The sequence below is a fragment of the Poeciliopsis prolifica genome, unplaced genomic scaffold (assembly GCF_027474105.1).
Source record: "Poeciliopsis prolifica strain line A6 unplaced genomic scaffold, Auburn_PproV2 SCAFFOLD007, whole genome shotgun sequence".
In the NCBI taxonomy this organism is placed as follows: Eukaryota; Metazoa; Chordata; class Actinopteri; order Cyprinodontiformes; family Poeciliidae; genus Poeciliopsis; species Poeciliopsis prolifica.
In genome coordinates, this window is record NW_026562382.1 from 11,592,764 (window position 1) to 11,609,924 (window position 17,161).

Sequence of the window (17,161 nt, forward strand, 5' to 3'; positions counted from 1 at the left end):
TAACATTCATCCATCAGCAAGGCGGAAAAAGAATGAAAAGATAAAATGATGATCTTATATGTGTTTCATGAGCGGCAGCTGTGGCTTTGAGTTCACTCTCTGACCTACTTGTGTTTATTCTTGAGGAATTTCTGTTGTATACTCCCGCGTGAATACCTGATGTCACAAGTCCAGTGGTCGGAGAACCAATTGAGTTGGAGCCGATGTCAGAAAAAATGAAGAAAAATCTGATTGGCCCGTGAAGAGTCACATGTAGGCAATGTGTCGAAGCCTCAAGAGTATGTGGTGCAGCTAACAAGAAACAATAGAAAGATGACTGCAGCCAGCTACTCCAATATCAATTATTTAAAAATTGCTCAAGAGCATGAGCGGGTTCTTGGGACTGAATTAGGTCATCCCTAGTTATTATTACATGTCATGTGTGCATTACGCCTGTTATCATGGCAGTTATCTTTCTGGATCACCTTCCAATTCATTTTTCCATATGAGATAATTTTTTGAGATGAATTACACAAAAATGATCTGCTCAGATGGCTGATGGCTAATGAAATGAGTGAAGTGACTAGTCCTTGCATCAGTCACCACAATGACTTATGCAACTTGGGTTCAATGGTTTTCTCTGGATCACAACTTTGAAACCCTCTGTATCCATCATATGAGATTTGAGAGCTCTGGCAATACATATATTTTGTAGTTTTATTTTTGTATTATTATTTTGTTTAATGGCCAATTTTATGAATGAATAGTTTTGTTTTGTGACATATTGCTGTAACATGGTGCTTACAACACTATGTAAAGGAATAGGTAATTCAGTTTTCCAGCTATTTTTTTTTATTGGTCTTGTGTTTGCAACAAATTGAAAATAACTATGGTCATGGTGTAATACATAACAATTATTCTTAAATGTACTCAAAATATCTGATTTTGAGGGGGGAAAAAAAGACAAAAAAAAAAAAAAACCTTTTTCTAGGATGGTTTATTCTTTCTTTTTGGGAATAGAAGTTGAGGTAATCTCACACCATATGTTTGAGATAGCTGTCTGTAAATCAGGGTTTCAATACACTGCTGACATTTCATACTACCTTTTGCATATTAATTTAGAAATTAGTGGGACAAAGCATAAAGCAAAGAAGCTTTGCTTCCAGGTATCTACTGATGTCTGCTCAGGAACATGTTGCCCTTTTTCAGGTTTAATAAGACATTCTCAATTGGTACAAAACAAGCCAAACCGCAAACAAAGTGGGCAAAATGACAAGGGTTCATTAACTGAATGAAAACAGCCATCAAATTTCAAATGAAGATCTTGTCTCCTTTAAATAACTCTCTACAGCATTTCTTGTTCCTCTAACTTCACTTTTGTACACTTGATTAATACTGAAAAAACCTAACTTTAAAATTTCTATATTCAGTAAAACTTTCCCGAAACAAAGAGTGTCCTCATTGTATAGATGTTGTTTTGTAACCCAATGTAACATCTGTACGTAAAACAAACAATATATATATATATATATATAATATATTATATATATATATATATATATATATATATATATATATATATATATATAATTTAATGGCTAAAGGTTTTTGGAAATTTATGAATTCCTGACTCTTTCTAAGCGGGCATATGGATCATAAAGTGCATCAAAGCACTTGACTGAGTCTGTTAGGCAACAGAATTAGAGTGTACAATTTTTTGTCTCTGTCAAACTGGATATTTGTAAGCTCAGTCCCTTCCTGTTTAACTTATGTGTTGGTGCCTGGCAGCATGGTGCCAAAGAGACATACAGTAGAAGTGGCTGATGAGTAAAAAGATATCTGGTATGAGAATTGCACAAACACCACAACCATCTATTAATTTGGATAGATGTTTTTACTACTGGTATTCACTTTTTTTCTCTTTGTATCTTTGGAATTCAAATCAAATCTGTCAAGCCTACATGTATTAAATAAAGCCTGAAATCTTAAGTGCCTTTTCTTACAAATATTGTGAGACTCTTTGCCCAAAACACAACCAGGAAGATGAACTTTGAAATAAAAGTATAAACATTCTAAATGACCAAAATTCTCTGTTCTTAAGACATCCAAAGCTGAGTCAGAAAAAGTCACACTAAGCTCCACAATGTTAAACAGGTGAAGATTGTTTATTTTAATTATTTATTTTTAACCTCTTAAACACTGCATTAATACTGTATAAAGAATATATTTCCACAGGCTTTTCTTAATAAAAAACTACATTTGCATTTGTTTTAAACCCAAATCTTTTGTTAAAAATGAAAATGCTTTCTTCAGTTCCTTGGTCCTGCGTTCGCCGTGCCAGCTTAGCTCTTTGAAGGCATTGTTTGCCAGTAGGCGAACCAATCTTCTCGACAGCTCTTTCCTTGTAAAAGTTCCCCTTTATGGCTTCACTACTTCACTTCAGTAACTTTATTACAGTATAGCTGAGAGATTTCTATTTCATATTGACCTAAGATTGCTTCAGTTGTCTCATTTCACCTTTTGTCTGGCCTGTGTTGGAAAAGTGACCTTCTTTGAGACTTTGCAGTTGAAACCACAGAAAGCTTCACAATGTCTCTGACAGCGATTGCAGACAAGCAACCTATTTTTGCTCACTCGGGTATTTTCAATTAAGGTTTAGTTCAAATTTTGCTTGAATTTTATTTTATGGAACCCTGTAACTGAAGCAATAAATAACCTTGATGCCGTTCAAATAAAATTAGCTATTGAAGGTCAGATGTGGAATCAATTTAGAAAATCACCTTAAAGGTCCTTCTGCATGATGAGTTTCTGACATAAGGATAAGAAGCTTAAATTTTCTTTTACTATTATAAATTTGCTCCTTGTTGGTCATTGATAGATGTGAATACATGACACTGTCTGGAAGTATTGACTTGAGGTGGAAGCTAGACATTTTTCTCTCATTTCCAACAATGCATCCATTATAGACTCACTAAAATTCAGAAGCGTAAGCAGTAACTTCAAAATATAACTGCAATATAACTACAAGTTGCCCTTTTCCTTAATACGTGGGCAAGCTTGTGATTCTCACGGTATCATAGAATTAGAAAAATTCTCAAAAATTAGTAGCAATCAAGTTGTTTATATTTAAATCAGAATAGCAAGTGTCATTAGATAGAGAAGGATTATGGTTCATTTTGAGTGGCTCTTTTTCTTGTAAAAAACTGAGTTCCCCAATACTGTGAATTATGACATTTTTTATAATGTCACTGTGTTCTCTTAATCAGGTTATTACAGTTATAAAGTCTAATGGTTGGAATTAATCACACTTGTAACCTGGTCCAGTGAACAGGATAATTTGTGAATGTCCAGCGGGCTGGTGTGAAAATCACATGACTCTCTGTGCAGCTTTAAAATGAAACTCAGGGAGTTGGGCTTGTTTTTCTCTTGTTTGGGGCAGCTGAACTTTTGGTTTACAAAGATGTTAGTGAGTAGCTTTTGGTCAATGAACCCTCATAGTCGGGTGACAATTTTCCTCTCTTCTCTCTTGAAATGGGTGATCCCTCAAAAAGTGAAATAACTATGGACACGGAGGCTTATAAGATTACAGCTTTTACTATGTTTGTGCCGAAAGGTTAAACATGTTTTACCCAGTGCTTGCATTAAATCGCTGTGCTCTTTTAGCTAACAAGCCATTTCAGTATTCCTAAGTATTATGCACTGCATTAACACTTTGAAGACTGTCTCCAGGAGTTAACTGGGATTAAACCAGTGTTTACGTTCCACTGGACTGTGCTGGGTCCGTTCTTTCAGTCTGTGTGTAGATTTTGCTGTACTTAGGGCGGTAATGGAAGATGTTGCCTTTGGGGCCTTTTGGCCTGAAGAGTCATAGTTTAATGAGCTAAGCTGAGAAAAAGAAATGACAGCTCAACCTTACAATTTACTGAATTAGTGGAGAAAATGAGAAATCCAGCTCATGGAAAGCTAGTGGAGTTTATTGCAAATTTGTCTTTTTAAATGGTTTCTAAACTTGAAGATTCAAGTTGCTTTGTAGTTACAAAACTTGTTTTCCAAATCAATGAACCAGTTTTATGTACAGATTATATAAAAAAAAATGCATTATCCTTTTCAATGTTTTTATGTTCATTAATGTAAATAAATAGCAGTAAAATATCAGCTTGTTTTATTAAATGTCTTATTACTATAAATGAAACATGTCCAATAATATTTGACAGGGTATTTTCAAAGGGGAAATTATGTGACAGGCAACCTTGAGAAAAGGCGCTGCAAAGACTTTAGAGGTCTTATGTCCTTACACTCAAAACCACATAGACATTGTAAGAAAAAACAAATTCTATTAGTCACCTCTCAATTAAAACAGAGAAGATTTGATATCAATGATACATTTGTAGGAATGATTTAGAATTGTCAAATGCAAAATTCTGTTTCTGGAATTATAAGAAAATAAATGATGCTAATTTTGAAGATTTAAGCAGTTGCTATAGGACGTTTCATTAAAAAACCCAGAGCCTCTTTAAAATAAGGAAGTGACAATATTACACAGTGCCATTTTATTGCACAATCAAGTAACTGTTAACTTCCGCTGTTGTAAAAATGCTATATTTATCAAATGACTTAAAAGTAATTTGACTTTGTAATTTGACACATTGAAATTGGGCATTTCTCATCTCTTTAAAAACTCCTGCTCTTTCTGAAACTTCGCCTTCAGGAAGTTGTCACAACAGCGGTCCTCATTTAACAATTTTTTTCACTGGTTGCTTGCTAATTGTAACTGGCTAATCTGTAGGAGCTGTGAGTGGGGGAGTCGCAGGGAAGGGGTGGTTTGTGAGACGGAAGAACGGAAGTTTGGAAACTGCAGCTCAGAGGAGGATCTGCATCTTGAAAGCGGGGCTAGGTGCACCAAGGCGTTTTATACAGACAATTAAAGTATTTCTCAAACATGCATGAAAAAATTGAGGGAACCCTCCATGTATGTTTTTTGATGACAGAATAACATTATAACACGATGCTCAAAAAAGTTATTACATAATAGTGCCCCTTTAGTATTCTGCTCCAACAGATAACTTGGTTTAGAGTTATTATAATGTTTTGACAACACTTCACCTAAAATGTGTTTTGCTGTATCATTTCTACTGACTTGAGACCTACAATCTTAAATCAACTCACAGCTTGCTTCTGCTAACAATGTTTTCTTGTTACACAGTTTGCTTTTGTATGAAGCCAACATTTGCACCATTCCCCCTGTTTTGATATGATTGACTCATAGCGCAGTGTTCACCTTAATTTAGGGCTGTTGTAGATAACTCTGTACAAAAAAAATAAAATGATCCTGTTATACAGAAAAAGTTTTTTATTTTGCTCCAAGCATTTTGTGCTAACAAAAAGCTTTAACCAAGTCTTATTTCTAGGTAAAGGCATGCAGTTTAATACCATTTTGTAAGCCAAGCACAAAAAAATAGGCAAGGAAAATGGGTATTGCTAAGAATTGGCTTCAGAAAGTGTTAGTTTCTGGTCGACGAGTGGAGAAAAAGGCTTTGCAAGTTTATATAATCTGGATGAGTATTCTGACTCAACAACTTCATTTAAACAAATGATAACATTTAATCTAAAATATAATCCATCAATACATGTTTTTGGCTGTTCACTGTTGCAAAGTCACAGGGGAACTTGTGCCTGTCTCTTGCGAGGAACAATCTGAACAGTGCATCACAGAGCAACAGTATGCATTCAAAAACAAAATTGTAGTTGGTTAAAAAATGTTTTTTTCTTACAATATTATAATTTTCTAAAAATAACTACCTGTTATAGACTGAAATAGCAAAGAGCTTTAAACTGAAACAGAGAAAACTTGGTACCAATGTTACAATAAGTGTTAAAATGAGAGTTTGGTAGGTTTCTGTGTTATTCACCTTGTGCAGCCCAGGACTTTTTTACCATGTGTAAAGTGTGTCTGACAAGACATTAACAACAGTAAAGCTATTATTCACAGGATAGCAGCAAAGACATAACAGATAAAAGAAATCATGTGTCAAACCACTAAAAATAATTAAATAAGATGATTTTTGAGAAAATACTGTCTTTGGAGATTATTCATACACATATGGCCAATTTATCACAGAGGTATAACAAAAACAAAATAATTGCTCTCATTTCTGGTGAGAAGTTACTCAAATCTATTTTAACCCCCCTCCTAAAGTTTTGATAAAACTATAGGAATCATTTTAAGTAATGATCATATATTATGATTATAAGTATTACTATTATGGTATTTGACTTTAGATTGTCCAATGAATTGATAATGCTTTATTGAATTTGAATAATCATTAACTATTAATTAACAGAAATTTTCAATCCATTGGTCATTATTTTAAAACACATTTTTGATTTTCACTGAAAATCACTCAAGAAGATTTTTGTAAGTCCTTTAGAATAGCTGCTATATTTAGAGTGACCCTGTTGCTATAGATTTCAAATCCACCTTCTGCGTTTGTCATTGTGATTGCAAACAAAAGCTCTCGTCACTGAAAGATGTTTGCTCAACTTGGTACCGAGAATCCCAAAAATCATTTTTGTACAGTCATTTTCCACCTTTGATGAGAATATCATCTGCTTGGATCAGTGGACTCTAAAAAATTTAGAGAAGAGCAGTAATTTGCTGCCATGGGTGGCCAAGCTGTGAAATGTGTGGACAGTAGCCCTGGAAAAGACAGTAACAGAGGAAGACGTGTCTTTTCTAAATGAGGGGTTAAATGGCACCCTGCTATCCAAAGATAAGAATTACTGCCACACGGAGATCTAAATTGAGTTTAAATTGTCTTAACTTGATATGTAAGATGAATGACTGTCCGTAGCTGTGCCGATTACCATTTCACATTGCATTAGTGTTTCGTCCCATCCCTACTCTGACTATCTCTAGTGAATGTGAATGTAAGCACGAGACTGTTTTTATTTATAAACCTAATTGCTGGCTGTCAGCTATATTTGCGTGCTCGTCAAGTAAAAAGCTCTGTCTATGCAAAATAAAAGCAAACATCTCCATAATTAAGTTTATATCCAGTGATAAAAATCCTGGAATTGTAATGATCAGTAACGATGAATACTTTTTAGCCTGGACTATTGTTGGCGTGAAGCATTGAGATTGTGTTGCTTAATTATGACATCCTACATGGTTTAATGCACCAGTCGGCTTCAGCTTTGCAAAAACACTTTCAGTGTGTAATCACGCTCAAGTCTGACTTTAAAGAGCTCATTACAGTGAGTTTTCTAAAGAGCAGCTTATTAAACACAGTTACCTAATAAGCATCTTTGGTGGTGCAAATTGGTAAAAATGGTAATGAGTCTGATTAGGCTGCGTTTCAATTACGACAGCTTTTACTTCCCCCACCACGATCCTCAACCCACCCACTCTACTCTCCCCCCTCCGGAGCAACAGAACGAAAGGAAGGTCCAGCTCTTTATGCTTGGGAACCTCCTGGAAGGCATTTCGTTTCCATTCTGCTTCTCCCTTCCTCAGCCGATTGCTCGTACACACAAACTGTGCACACATGCACAGAAAGGGGAAAAGAAAACCACTCTGCCACCTCTGTGCTTCCTTTCAGCAGCACTGTAATGAATAGAGAATTGTGCAAGCGGTGGTCCAATTTACGCACTAGGAAATTGGATGGACAGAGTGGAGGCCCCAGCCTTGTTTGCTTAAAAATGGCCTAAAGGGCTTACCAAATTAATAGATACCAAAAAGGTCAGCGTCCCTGTTTCATCGACAGCGATCACTCAACCAGAAATTAAACAGCATGGCACCAAATGACACCATTGCATTACCACTTGCCAGATGCCTTCCATCAATGCTTTATTTTCTTTTTGTTGAAGAGTGGGACAGTTATGTGCAGTAATTTATAACACTTTGGCCATAGAGATGAGTATCACGATAAGATATTAAAAGTGTACAATCATTATTTTCAAATCTCCTAAAATGTTCTGTCATTCTCCTCCTACAGTTTAGTCTTTTTATTGAGATGCCAGTAAGAGTGGTGGAGAGTTCTGAATTTCTTACAAAAAGCACATTCATCACTTTATAAATATTTACAGTTGCAAAGTATCCCATTGGGAAATATTTTTTAATTATAGTTTGAAAAATATGGAGGGAGAAGTTCAACATATTAGGAAACATTCAATATGTGATAATGATGGCAAATGTTTCCATGACAATATCCCTTCCAATAAATAAGTAAATAATTTAAGATATATTTTAAATATCATATTGCTTTGGGTTATTTGTAAATGTGGGTCTCAGTTAGTTGGTTATTTACACACTGGAATAAATTAATACATTCATTTCTTCCAAACCAAACATAATTTATCAGGAAAGTTCCATCTGCATCAGGCTGCAATTGCTGTTTTGTCAGTAAAACAACTTTTTTTGTGTGTGTCAGCACATCCTCATATTGAATTTATCAGTATTTCTACCCTCTAGACATTTTCTGCAGCGCTATACAGCAAGCATCACTAACTACTTTGGCACCTACAAAACACAGCCAACGTGGTGATGCTTCCTTAGAGCATCACCAACTACAACTACACTTATAAAGAATATTGCTTAAAATTTATAATTAGCTAGAGTTTTTCTAAGTGGGTATTTGCTATGTCCCATGACTAAATTTGTAATAGATTATGCAAGCCTTCTACAAACAGTCTGTGAGTTAAGCAGCTGACTGGATGGTCTACTACCAGAGCAGATAGTCCTACTAATTAACTAGTTTATATCAGTTTGGTAGACTTACAGTGTTCTATTATAAAAAAGAAGAATGGAAAAGGGGCAAAATATTCCATGCAATAGCCAGGTTTACTTTTTTAAAATTCTTTACACTTCTTTAAGCATATGTATAAAATAAAAATAGTGAATAACTCGTATAAATAAGTATCAGAACTGCAGTAATCAACATGTCAATAGTTTAGAAGGAGCAGGAATAATTGTGTTTTTCATATATTTAAAATCAAGTCCTAACACATTTCGGTGAAAAGGTTTTGTACATATACTGAGATTCCCTTAAGCTGTGTTCATTCTCACTCAGTGTTATCATATAGTAAGAATCTCATACCAGCTCATACCAATAATGAGAAGTTTGTAGGCCTTTTAGAAATGTGTGGTTCTACTTTATGTAATTAGATTTCACATAAAGTAGAAGACAGTTTATCTGACTTTGGCACCTACAAAACATGACCAAAATTGGAAAACAAAAAAGAAAAAACTTTTGCAAAATAGGCTTCTCAGAATTTAAATACACCCAAGAATTGACAAATTCAAAACAGGAAAACAAAGACCCCTTTTTTTTTTTTTTGGCGGATCAGTGGAACTTGAGCTCATGTCCTGAGGCAGTGAGAACATTCCTCTTGTTGAACGGTCTCTAATTATACTATTTGAGAACAACAAAGGAAACTGTAGATTCTTTTCCGTCCTTTTGAGGTGCAGGTAAAATAAAGGGCAACATTTTTCTCTAGTACCCAAAGAACCAGATTGTTGTGTGTGTCGGTATACTTTTCAGCATACAGAGTGTTTATGTGTAATTATTGTGGGGGAATTCTTTTAGAGTTAATGTCATCTGCTTTGATGGAAAATATGTATAAGGTAATAGACAGTTTGTGCTTTCCATGCAGCATATCTTATATGAAAAATATTTTTTCCTCAATGTGTAATACTGCAAAGAAATAAAATGTGTGCACTACAAGTGCGTGCGGTATTTACAAAATGTACGTAATATTTTGCATTAAGTGGGTTACTTTGATTAGCATATTTTTCAAGCTAACAAAAAGTGCAAATCTGTTTTCAGCTGCAAGCTCTATTTTGACTGTCTTGGATTTCCTCTGTTTTATATAAAACACCTGATGCTCAGTGAACTCAAGTACACTTTGTGAGTAGCTCCTCTTTGATTTGTCCAAAGTGGCAAATTGTTCAGAGAGGATTTGCAGTAATAGAAGAATCTCTCTCGGTGTGAGCTGTGTGCAATTTTGCTATTGACAAAATGGGCCTTGAGTGTTAAGGAACTCAACTGAATGATTTTTACAAAATCCATTATCCCGCTACTCTCGCTGCAGTGTCACCACCGCTTTAGACTCTTGACAGACAATACAGCACTCATTGCTTTTTCCTCAATTCTGCATCAATTGGAAGAATTTTTTCTTTCTTTTTTTTTTATTTCAGAAGAAAAAAAATGATCAGATTTACCTTAGAAATATTTCCGTTTGAAATATATATTTCTAAAGCATACTGAATAAAAAGAGAAGTAGAGTTTCACTAATCAATCATCCAGGCATGTGGCTGCTTGGTTTATTTGGGATTTAGCTCTAACAATAAAATACTTTTTTGTTCTTTGGTTGTTTAGATCAGACAAAACTGAAAACCTCTCTTTTTCCCAAGAAAAATCTTTCTAAGGTAATTGGTATATACTTTAATATATACATAGCAACAAGCATTATTTTGTGAATTATTATTTTTTTCTATCTTTTTGTGTGTTCAAAGCAAACCATAAATCAATATCTGCCAGGAATTCCTAATTGGTGCATCTCTGTTAGTTTATGTTTAATTAAAAAAAATCATAAATTTGTTACAAATGCATTTACAATATTAATCTTTTTGTTTTACAGATGAAGATATTTTCTTAATAATTCCATTCAGTTGCAATGCTCTAGGACTTTTTTTTTTTTTTTTTGTATTTTGATCACCTTATTTTTCCTCACAAGCTTATTGCCTTGGGCTTATTTCCCTTCAGTCATTAGCTTGGATGCTTGACAACCATGTGAGCCACAGCACAGATCTCTTTGACTAAAACCTTGTAAATTAACACAATTAGTGCAGCATCATCCTGCTAATTAGCTGCTGGTGTCTAGTGTGGCTGGTTGGCAAATGGCTGGGAGGGAATCAGAAGGGAATTCACAGACAAACCATGCGTTTGTAATCTGCCTCTGGACACTGGCTGTTTTTCAGTTTGAGTCCTCTGATATCTGCTTAACCCGCTGAAGTATAAAGTATAGCGTCATTGTGTCAACAGAACAAAGAGAGGGACATGTTTGGATCGTTCTCTCTCATGTGTCTGCGTATCTCACTCAGCTTAATGCTGATGAAAGACGCACAAGACTCCGTTCACTATTGCAAATTGTTTTGAGAATTAATCTCCCACAAACTATGTTTTGAGAGAATATTTCCCCATCATCCCAGAATAAAGAAGCACAGCTAGAAGGATTTTTTTATTATTATTTGCAGATCGACTTTCAGATTTAACTTCATTATTTCTGTCATTCAATCCCTTTTAGGCCTCATATAGAAGCTGAGCGAAGCTGCGGAGAAAAAGACAAGTGAAGCTTGTTTTTTTTTTCCCTCTTCACTCTGTCGGGTGGGAAGCAGTAGGCAGACTCGATGTGGATGTAATTCATGCTGGGCTGAGGGCTTTGTGTGATGAAAGCAACAGAGCGCTGCCAAGGAAGATTGCTTTGCTGCTCTCCTCCAAGCAGATTTGAAACTGTCTCAGAATGCCTCAGATGAGAGTTGGATTATAGACTGACCTGCAATGTCTGTGTCATTCTGCTCTGCATTGGATAGATTATTCCATGGTAACCAGGTGTTGGTTTCAATATCCTAATGCTGACCATCCAGTTAGTTTTGTATGTTTGTCTGTAGATTTAAAATTAATGTTTTAATCTCTACACCTTGGGAAAAAAAATTTTTTTTTTTTTTTTTTTTTTTTTTTCCTATTGTTAAATAGGCGAGGGAGTAGAACCACGCTCTACCCTCCTAAACATGTTGCTGCGTATTGGGGCTCAAGTTGTGAAAATTAGGTTGCAATTTTCCCTTGCTTACCTTAAACAACTAGTTTGCCTGTTTGCAATAATTGTTCATCTCAAAAAGCAAAAACTATGGCTGGCAAGCTAAAAGCACCTACAAACTATAAGAACAGTTCTACTGCATGTAGCCTACTAATTATCAACCTGCTGTTTTTTTTTCTTTTAAATATTAAAACAGTTTAATAAAACTTTATGAAATACGATATAAAACAAATGTGTCCAACATTATTGATACACATTTCAATTTTTAATTATACTCCTACATCCAAGCAGAGTGTTTTGGTTAGGTGTGAGCTGTGTGCAATTTTGCTATTGACAAAATGGGCCTTGAGTGCACTTGTAGTGCACACATTTTATTTCTTTGCAGTATTACACATTGAGGAAAAAAACACACTTCTCAAAAGAGAATAAAACAATGAGTATTGTTTTCTATATTTTTATTTAGCCATTTATTTTGAAAATGGCACATTGAGAATTATTCATATTCTTCATAATGAATTAGAAAACCTGTACTTGCATTCCAATTAATAATTTTACAAATCAGTAATTTATTTATTTAGTTACCAAATTCAAGATTACTCCTGCCTTAATACTCTGCCTTAACTCTAAAATACTCAACAATCAGTTTAAATTAACTGTTTCTAATTTTACTTTACTTATGTATTTATTAATCAGAGACCACCACAATGTTTTTCATGTTTTACTGACTACCATTTACACACAAAAAAAGCAATTTCAATTTCATGTTTGGACAACACAATATTTGGAAAGACTCAAACACCAGCATTTGGCATAGTTCAATAGACACCGAAATGGAAAGGCCATCATACAGTTAGAGATCCTGAATTGAGAAAAACAAAATTAACAGCAGCCTGTAATTTTTTTTCCAGAGCTGTATTAGGTAAATTATCAAAATCAGGGTAATAATTATTAAATATGGAAACATGCATCAGTTGGTATAAGTGTTGTTTTTTTCTGTTTCACGTTAAGTAGATGATCTATAGATTTCCATTTCATAGTTTTGCTTTAATACCAAACTATCATAAATTGTGGTATTTCTGCTCAAGGTTATCATACTGTGAGAATCCCATACCCACTCATGCCCATTGTGAAAAAAATGAATGCTTACTTTGACTTATTTCTTCCTTATGCATACTGTCTAGGTCTAAAGATGCAGTGGACCCCGGAGCACACACAATGGGCAGAACAACACTTTGACATCTCATCCACTACCCGCTCCCCAGCACACAAAGTGGAGGCCTATCGGGGGCACTTACAGCGAACATACCAGTATGCGTGGGCAAACGATGACATCTCTGCACTGACTGCCTCCAATCTGCTCAAGAAATATGCAGAGAAGTACTCTGGGATCCTAGAAGGCCCAAATGAAAGAGCCCTGCTGTGTGCCTACTCCGATAGTTCCAGTGGACTCGTGAATGGACGAAAGTCTGAGAATGAGTCCTGGCAGGAGGGGATTTACCCAATGAACTGTGCTCCAGATGTTATATCTGTGAGCAAAGCTGGAATGACAGCTGCCCTCCCCCCTACAGATGTGTCTGCGAGCATAGGAAGCTCCCCAGGGGTGGCAAGCAGCTTGTCTGAGCCTAGCTACTCAAGTAGTAACTGTGGGAGTCATCCAGCCACCACTCTTCACTCGGGCCTCCCCTCTCAGGAATATACTGCTAGTTACAATGGCTCTTACCTGCATTCCAGCTACAGCAGCCAGAGCACCACTGCCCTCCCTTCCCCTCATCCCTCTCCTCTCCAGAGTGCCGGGCTTCTACAACCCCCACCACCTCCACCTGGTTTGGTGCCAAGCTACAATGCTGGGTCTCCCAACCTTCCCAACTACAGTTATCCTCCAACAGGGTATGCTTCACAGACTGCTGTGGGTCCTGGTTATAGTCCTGGAGGAGCACCACCACCACCTTCTGCTTATCTACCATCTGGCATTGCAGCTCCCACTCCAATACCTCCCTCCACTTTGCCTGGATACACCTACCAGTCTCATAATCACACACCAATCACACCTACACCTTTGAATGGCAGCTCGTCCAACTCTTTAAAACGAAAAGCTTTCTACATGAGCGGACATGGAGATGTGGACTCTAGCTATGGTAATTTCAACTACAACCAACAGCGCTCCTCACAGAGCCCTATGTACAGAGTAGCAGACAGCAGTGTCTCAGACTCAAACAGGGGCACTGGATTTGAAAGAAACACAGAGCCATCATCTTTAGCTTTTAAGCCAACCAAACAGCAACTGGCCTCTGATCAACAAAGAAAATTTAATGTGCACTCTAACAGAGCGCTAACTCCTCCATCTTACGGATCAACCAAAAACTCTGCAGGAGATCTAAGAACTGGCGAGCCCTACAGCAAGTTTGGGTCTCCGATCATGAGCGAGCAAACTGATGAGCACAGACAGCACCTCTCCCACTCCCTTTCAGGGCCTGATTTAGGAACGGCTACCTCGTCCATCCATGCTGCAGAGGAACAATTAAAGAACAGTGATTCCAACTTGGTGGAAATGGTCAACTCGGAAATCCTTCAACAGGGCTCTCCGGTAGACTGGACTGACATTGCAGGTCTGGATATGGCCAAATCAACTATTAAAGAGGAGATACTGTGGCCTATTTTGAGACCTGACATGTTTAGCGGACTTTCCACATTGCCTCGGAGTCTGCTATTGTTTGGACCTCAGGGAACTGGTAAATCGCTACTGGCACGCTGCATGGCCAGCCAGCTGGGGGCCGCTTTTTTGCGGCTGAGTGGTTCAGCGCTGGTGACCAAGTGGCTTGGAGAAGGAGGCAAGATTATCCAAGCTTCTTTTCTTGTAGCACGCTGTCGCCAACCAGCAGTTGTCCTAATCAGCGATGTGGATCTGCTGCTGTCTGGCCAACTTACTGAGAGCCCTGTAAATCACCTTAAGGCTGAGCTCCTCATCCAGCTCGATGGTATTCTGACCTCTGCAGAGGACCATGTTCTTGTGGTCTGCTCCACCAGTAAGCCAGAAGAGATACCCGAGACCTTACGGAGGTACTTTACTAAGCGTTTGCTCATCCCATTGCCTGATGGAACCGCACGCCATCAGATAATCAGCCAACTTCTCTCGCAGCACAACTATTGTCTCAGTGACAAAGAAATTTCATTATTGGTCCAGAGGACAGAGGGTTTTTCTGGACTGGATGTAGTCCAGCTGTGTCAAGAAGCTGTTGTTGGCTCTCTTCATGGCATTCCTGGGGCTGACCTCCCCAGCATCCATCCCAGTCAGATGAGACCAGTCACGTACCAAGACTTTGAAAATGTATTTAGCAAATTCCAGCCTAGCATATCACAAAAAGAGCTTGATGTGTACACTGAGTGGAACAAAATGTTTGGCTGTAGTCAGTGAGTGAAACCAATCAAACACAGTTTCCTTAAAATATGCTAAGTAAAAACAGTGTTTGGTTATTTTTAAACCATAAGAAAACAGTGGTGATATCAGCATTTTATCTGGAGTTATGGAAGCAATCTGGACATCACACAGTGTTATGTGCTTATTAAAGTAAATTTAAAAGGATGCCCCACTTTTTTGTATATATAAATCCAAATATATATAGATATAATCCTGATTTTGAGATTTTGTTGCTATCAAGTGCCTGAGATGGTGCTGTTAAGTTTCCTTTTGCCTCACAATCTTCATTGGTGGTGTGCTTATATAAAAGCTTTACAATGTGAAACAAACCTTTGTTTTTTTACTGCAAAAGTGTTGTTCAGCTTGGTCTGTTTTGTGCTCTCCGTGAACTGTTGTGGTTAATTTCAGCTGAGTTAAATTGATTGGCAGAATTTTCCCTGAGCATCATTACCTTGCACAGGTTTTATGTGCGCATGTAATTTATTTAATCATAGCAAAATGGACATGCACATATCTTTAAAATTGTATTTGCATTAAAGACTTAAATTTGGTTGCAGTAGCCTTTCCTCGGTGGGTTTGAGAATAAATTGCTAAATGTGATTTCAGTTTAAATGAATGCTCTCTAGAACTTTTAGCATTTGTGACAAAGATGTGTGAAAAGCTTTAAAATTAATATATTTTTTATTGTAGAAGGTTAAAATGTCAATGAAATATTTTTTGCATAACCCATACTATATTTTGAGTACATTTATTTAATGGTCAGAAATTACAGTGTCAAAACACCACTGCTATTGATGCCCTTTCTTACATTGTCCTGGGCCGCTGTTCTCTGCAGCTCTGTGAAAAACATGGCAGAGTCAGTCGTGTTTAGTACTTAACTAAGTTACCCTTAACATGGATTAAAAGACCTTTGGAAAAGAAATGAGTCCAAAGCATCGCAGGCTCTCCACCATACCTTGGCTTGTGGCGCTTCCATGCATATTCATCCTTTTCTTTACGCCAGCTCTATGTAGGAGTTTGTTGCTCAGTTTTAGTTTCCCCGGGTCTCAGCTTGCACTCAGTTTAAAGTCCCGGTTGCACATGGGTTCCCTTGTGTCTTCACCTAGCTTTGTTTGTCAAAGATCTGGATTTGTTTCGTCAGTGGTTGTGTGGTATATGTGGCCACAATTAGATCTATAACTTTTCATTGTATCCATCTTTTAATTTATGAATCTGTAACTTGTCTTTCACATTTTGAGGATTGGCTTAGAAGAATGGGCCCCTTTATCATAACCTATTAATATCCCAGAAAAATAAATAAATAAATAAATAAATAAATAAACTAAACACTTTTATTACAATAGTTGCTTATATTTAAACAATGATTAGGGATCCCACAATTTCTTAAATGTGACTGAATAAATTTACTCAAATTAACAGTTGGATTTTTCTACATTTTGAAATGTCTGATTATGCAATTATGTAACAAGATGTATTTACTTTAAGGCTTTTTGCACATCTTTAAGTTTGGATGTTGTTAGCTGTGACATTCCTAAAAATATTTCTACAGCTATTTACTAAGAGTAATTCACACAGAAAAATGATACCATATTTTCTGTGTTTTATTTGAAAACTCAGGAATGTGTTAGTAATATGTACTACTCAAGCTTGTATTAAAACACTACATGAGATAAACATTTGCCTCAAATTTAAAATTGCATCATTAAAATACAAAAGGGTTTTTGATAGCTCAAAGATCTCAAGATGAGGAGGTTCCTGCAGTGAATGTACGAGGGAATAATTATGCTTTATTTTCAAACCTTAAAAATCAATTTGTTTAGGATTCTCAGCTTTTATTTATTTTTTTTAATAGAATTTGGTATTGCAATTACGGGTTTGCCTTTGGAAATAACAGCTCCATTGTGTGGGTGAAATTGCAGCCTTGAGCTAATACATTTTACATTTTTTAATTAT

At 36.5% G+C, this 17,161-nt stretch overlaps 1 protein-coding gene across 2 annotated transcripts in view; it reads left to right on the forward strand.

Moving 5' to 3' along the window:
* Window positions 1–16,579, forward strand: part of fign (fidgetin) — a 31,199-nt gene extending 14,620 nt beyond the window's left edge. For both annotated transcript variants that reach the window (XM_055032333.1, XM_055032334.1), the window contains one exon: window positions 12,975–16,579. In XM_055032333.1, the coding sequence (XP_054888308.1) occupies window positions 12,975–15,205 (2,231 nt within the window). In that variant the 3' untranslated portion in view covers window positions 15,206–16,579. The remainder of the gene's footprint in view (window positions 1–12,974) is intronic.
* The last annotated feature ends 582 nt before the right edge of the window (window positions 16,580–17,161 follow it).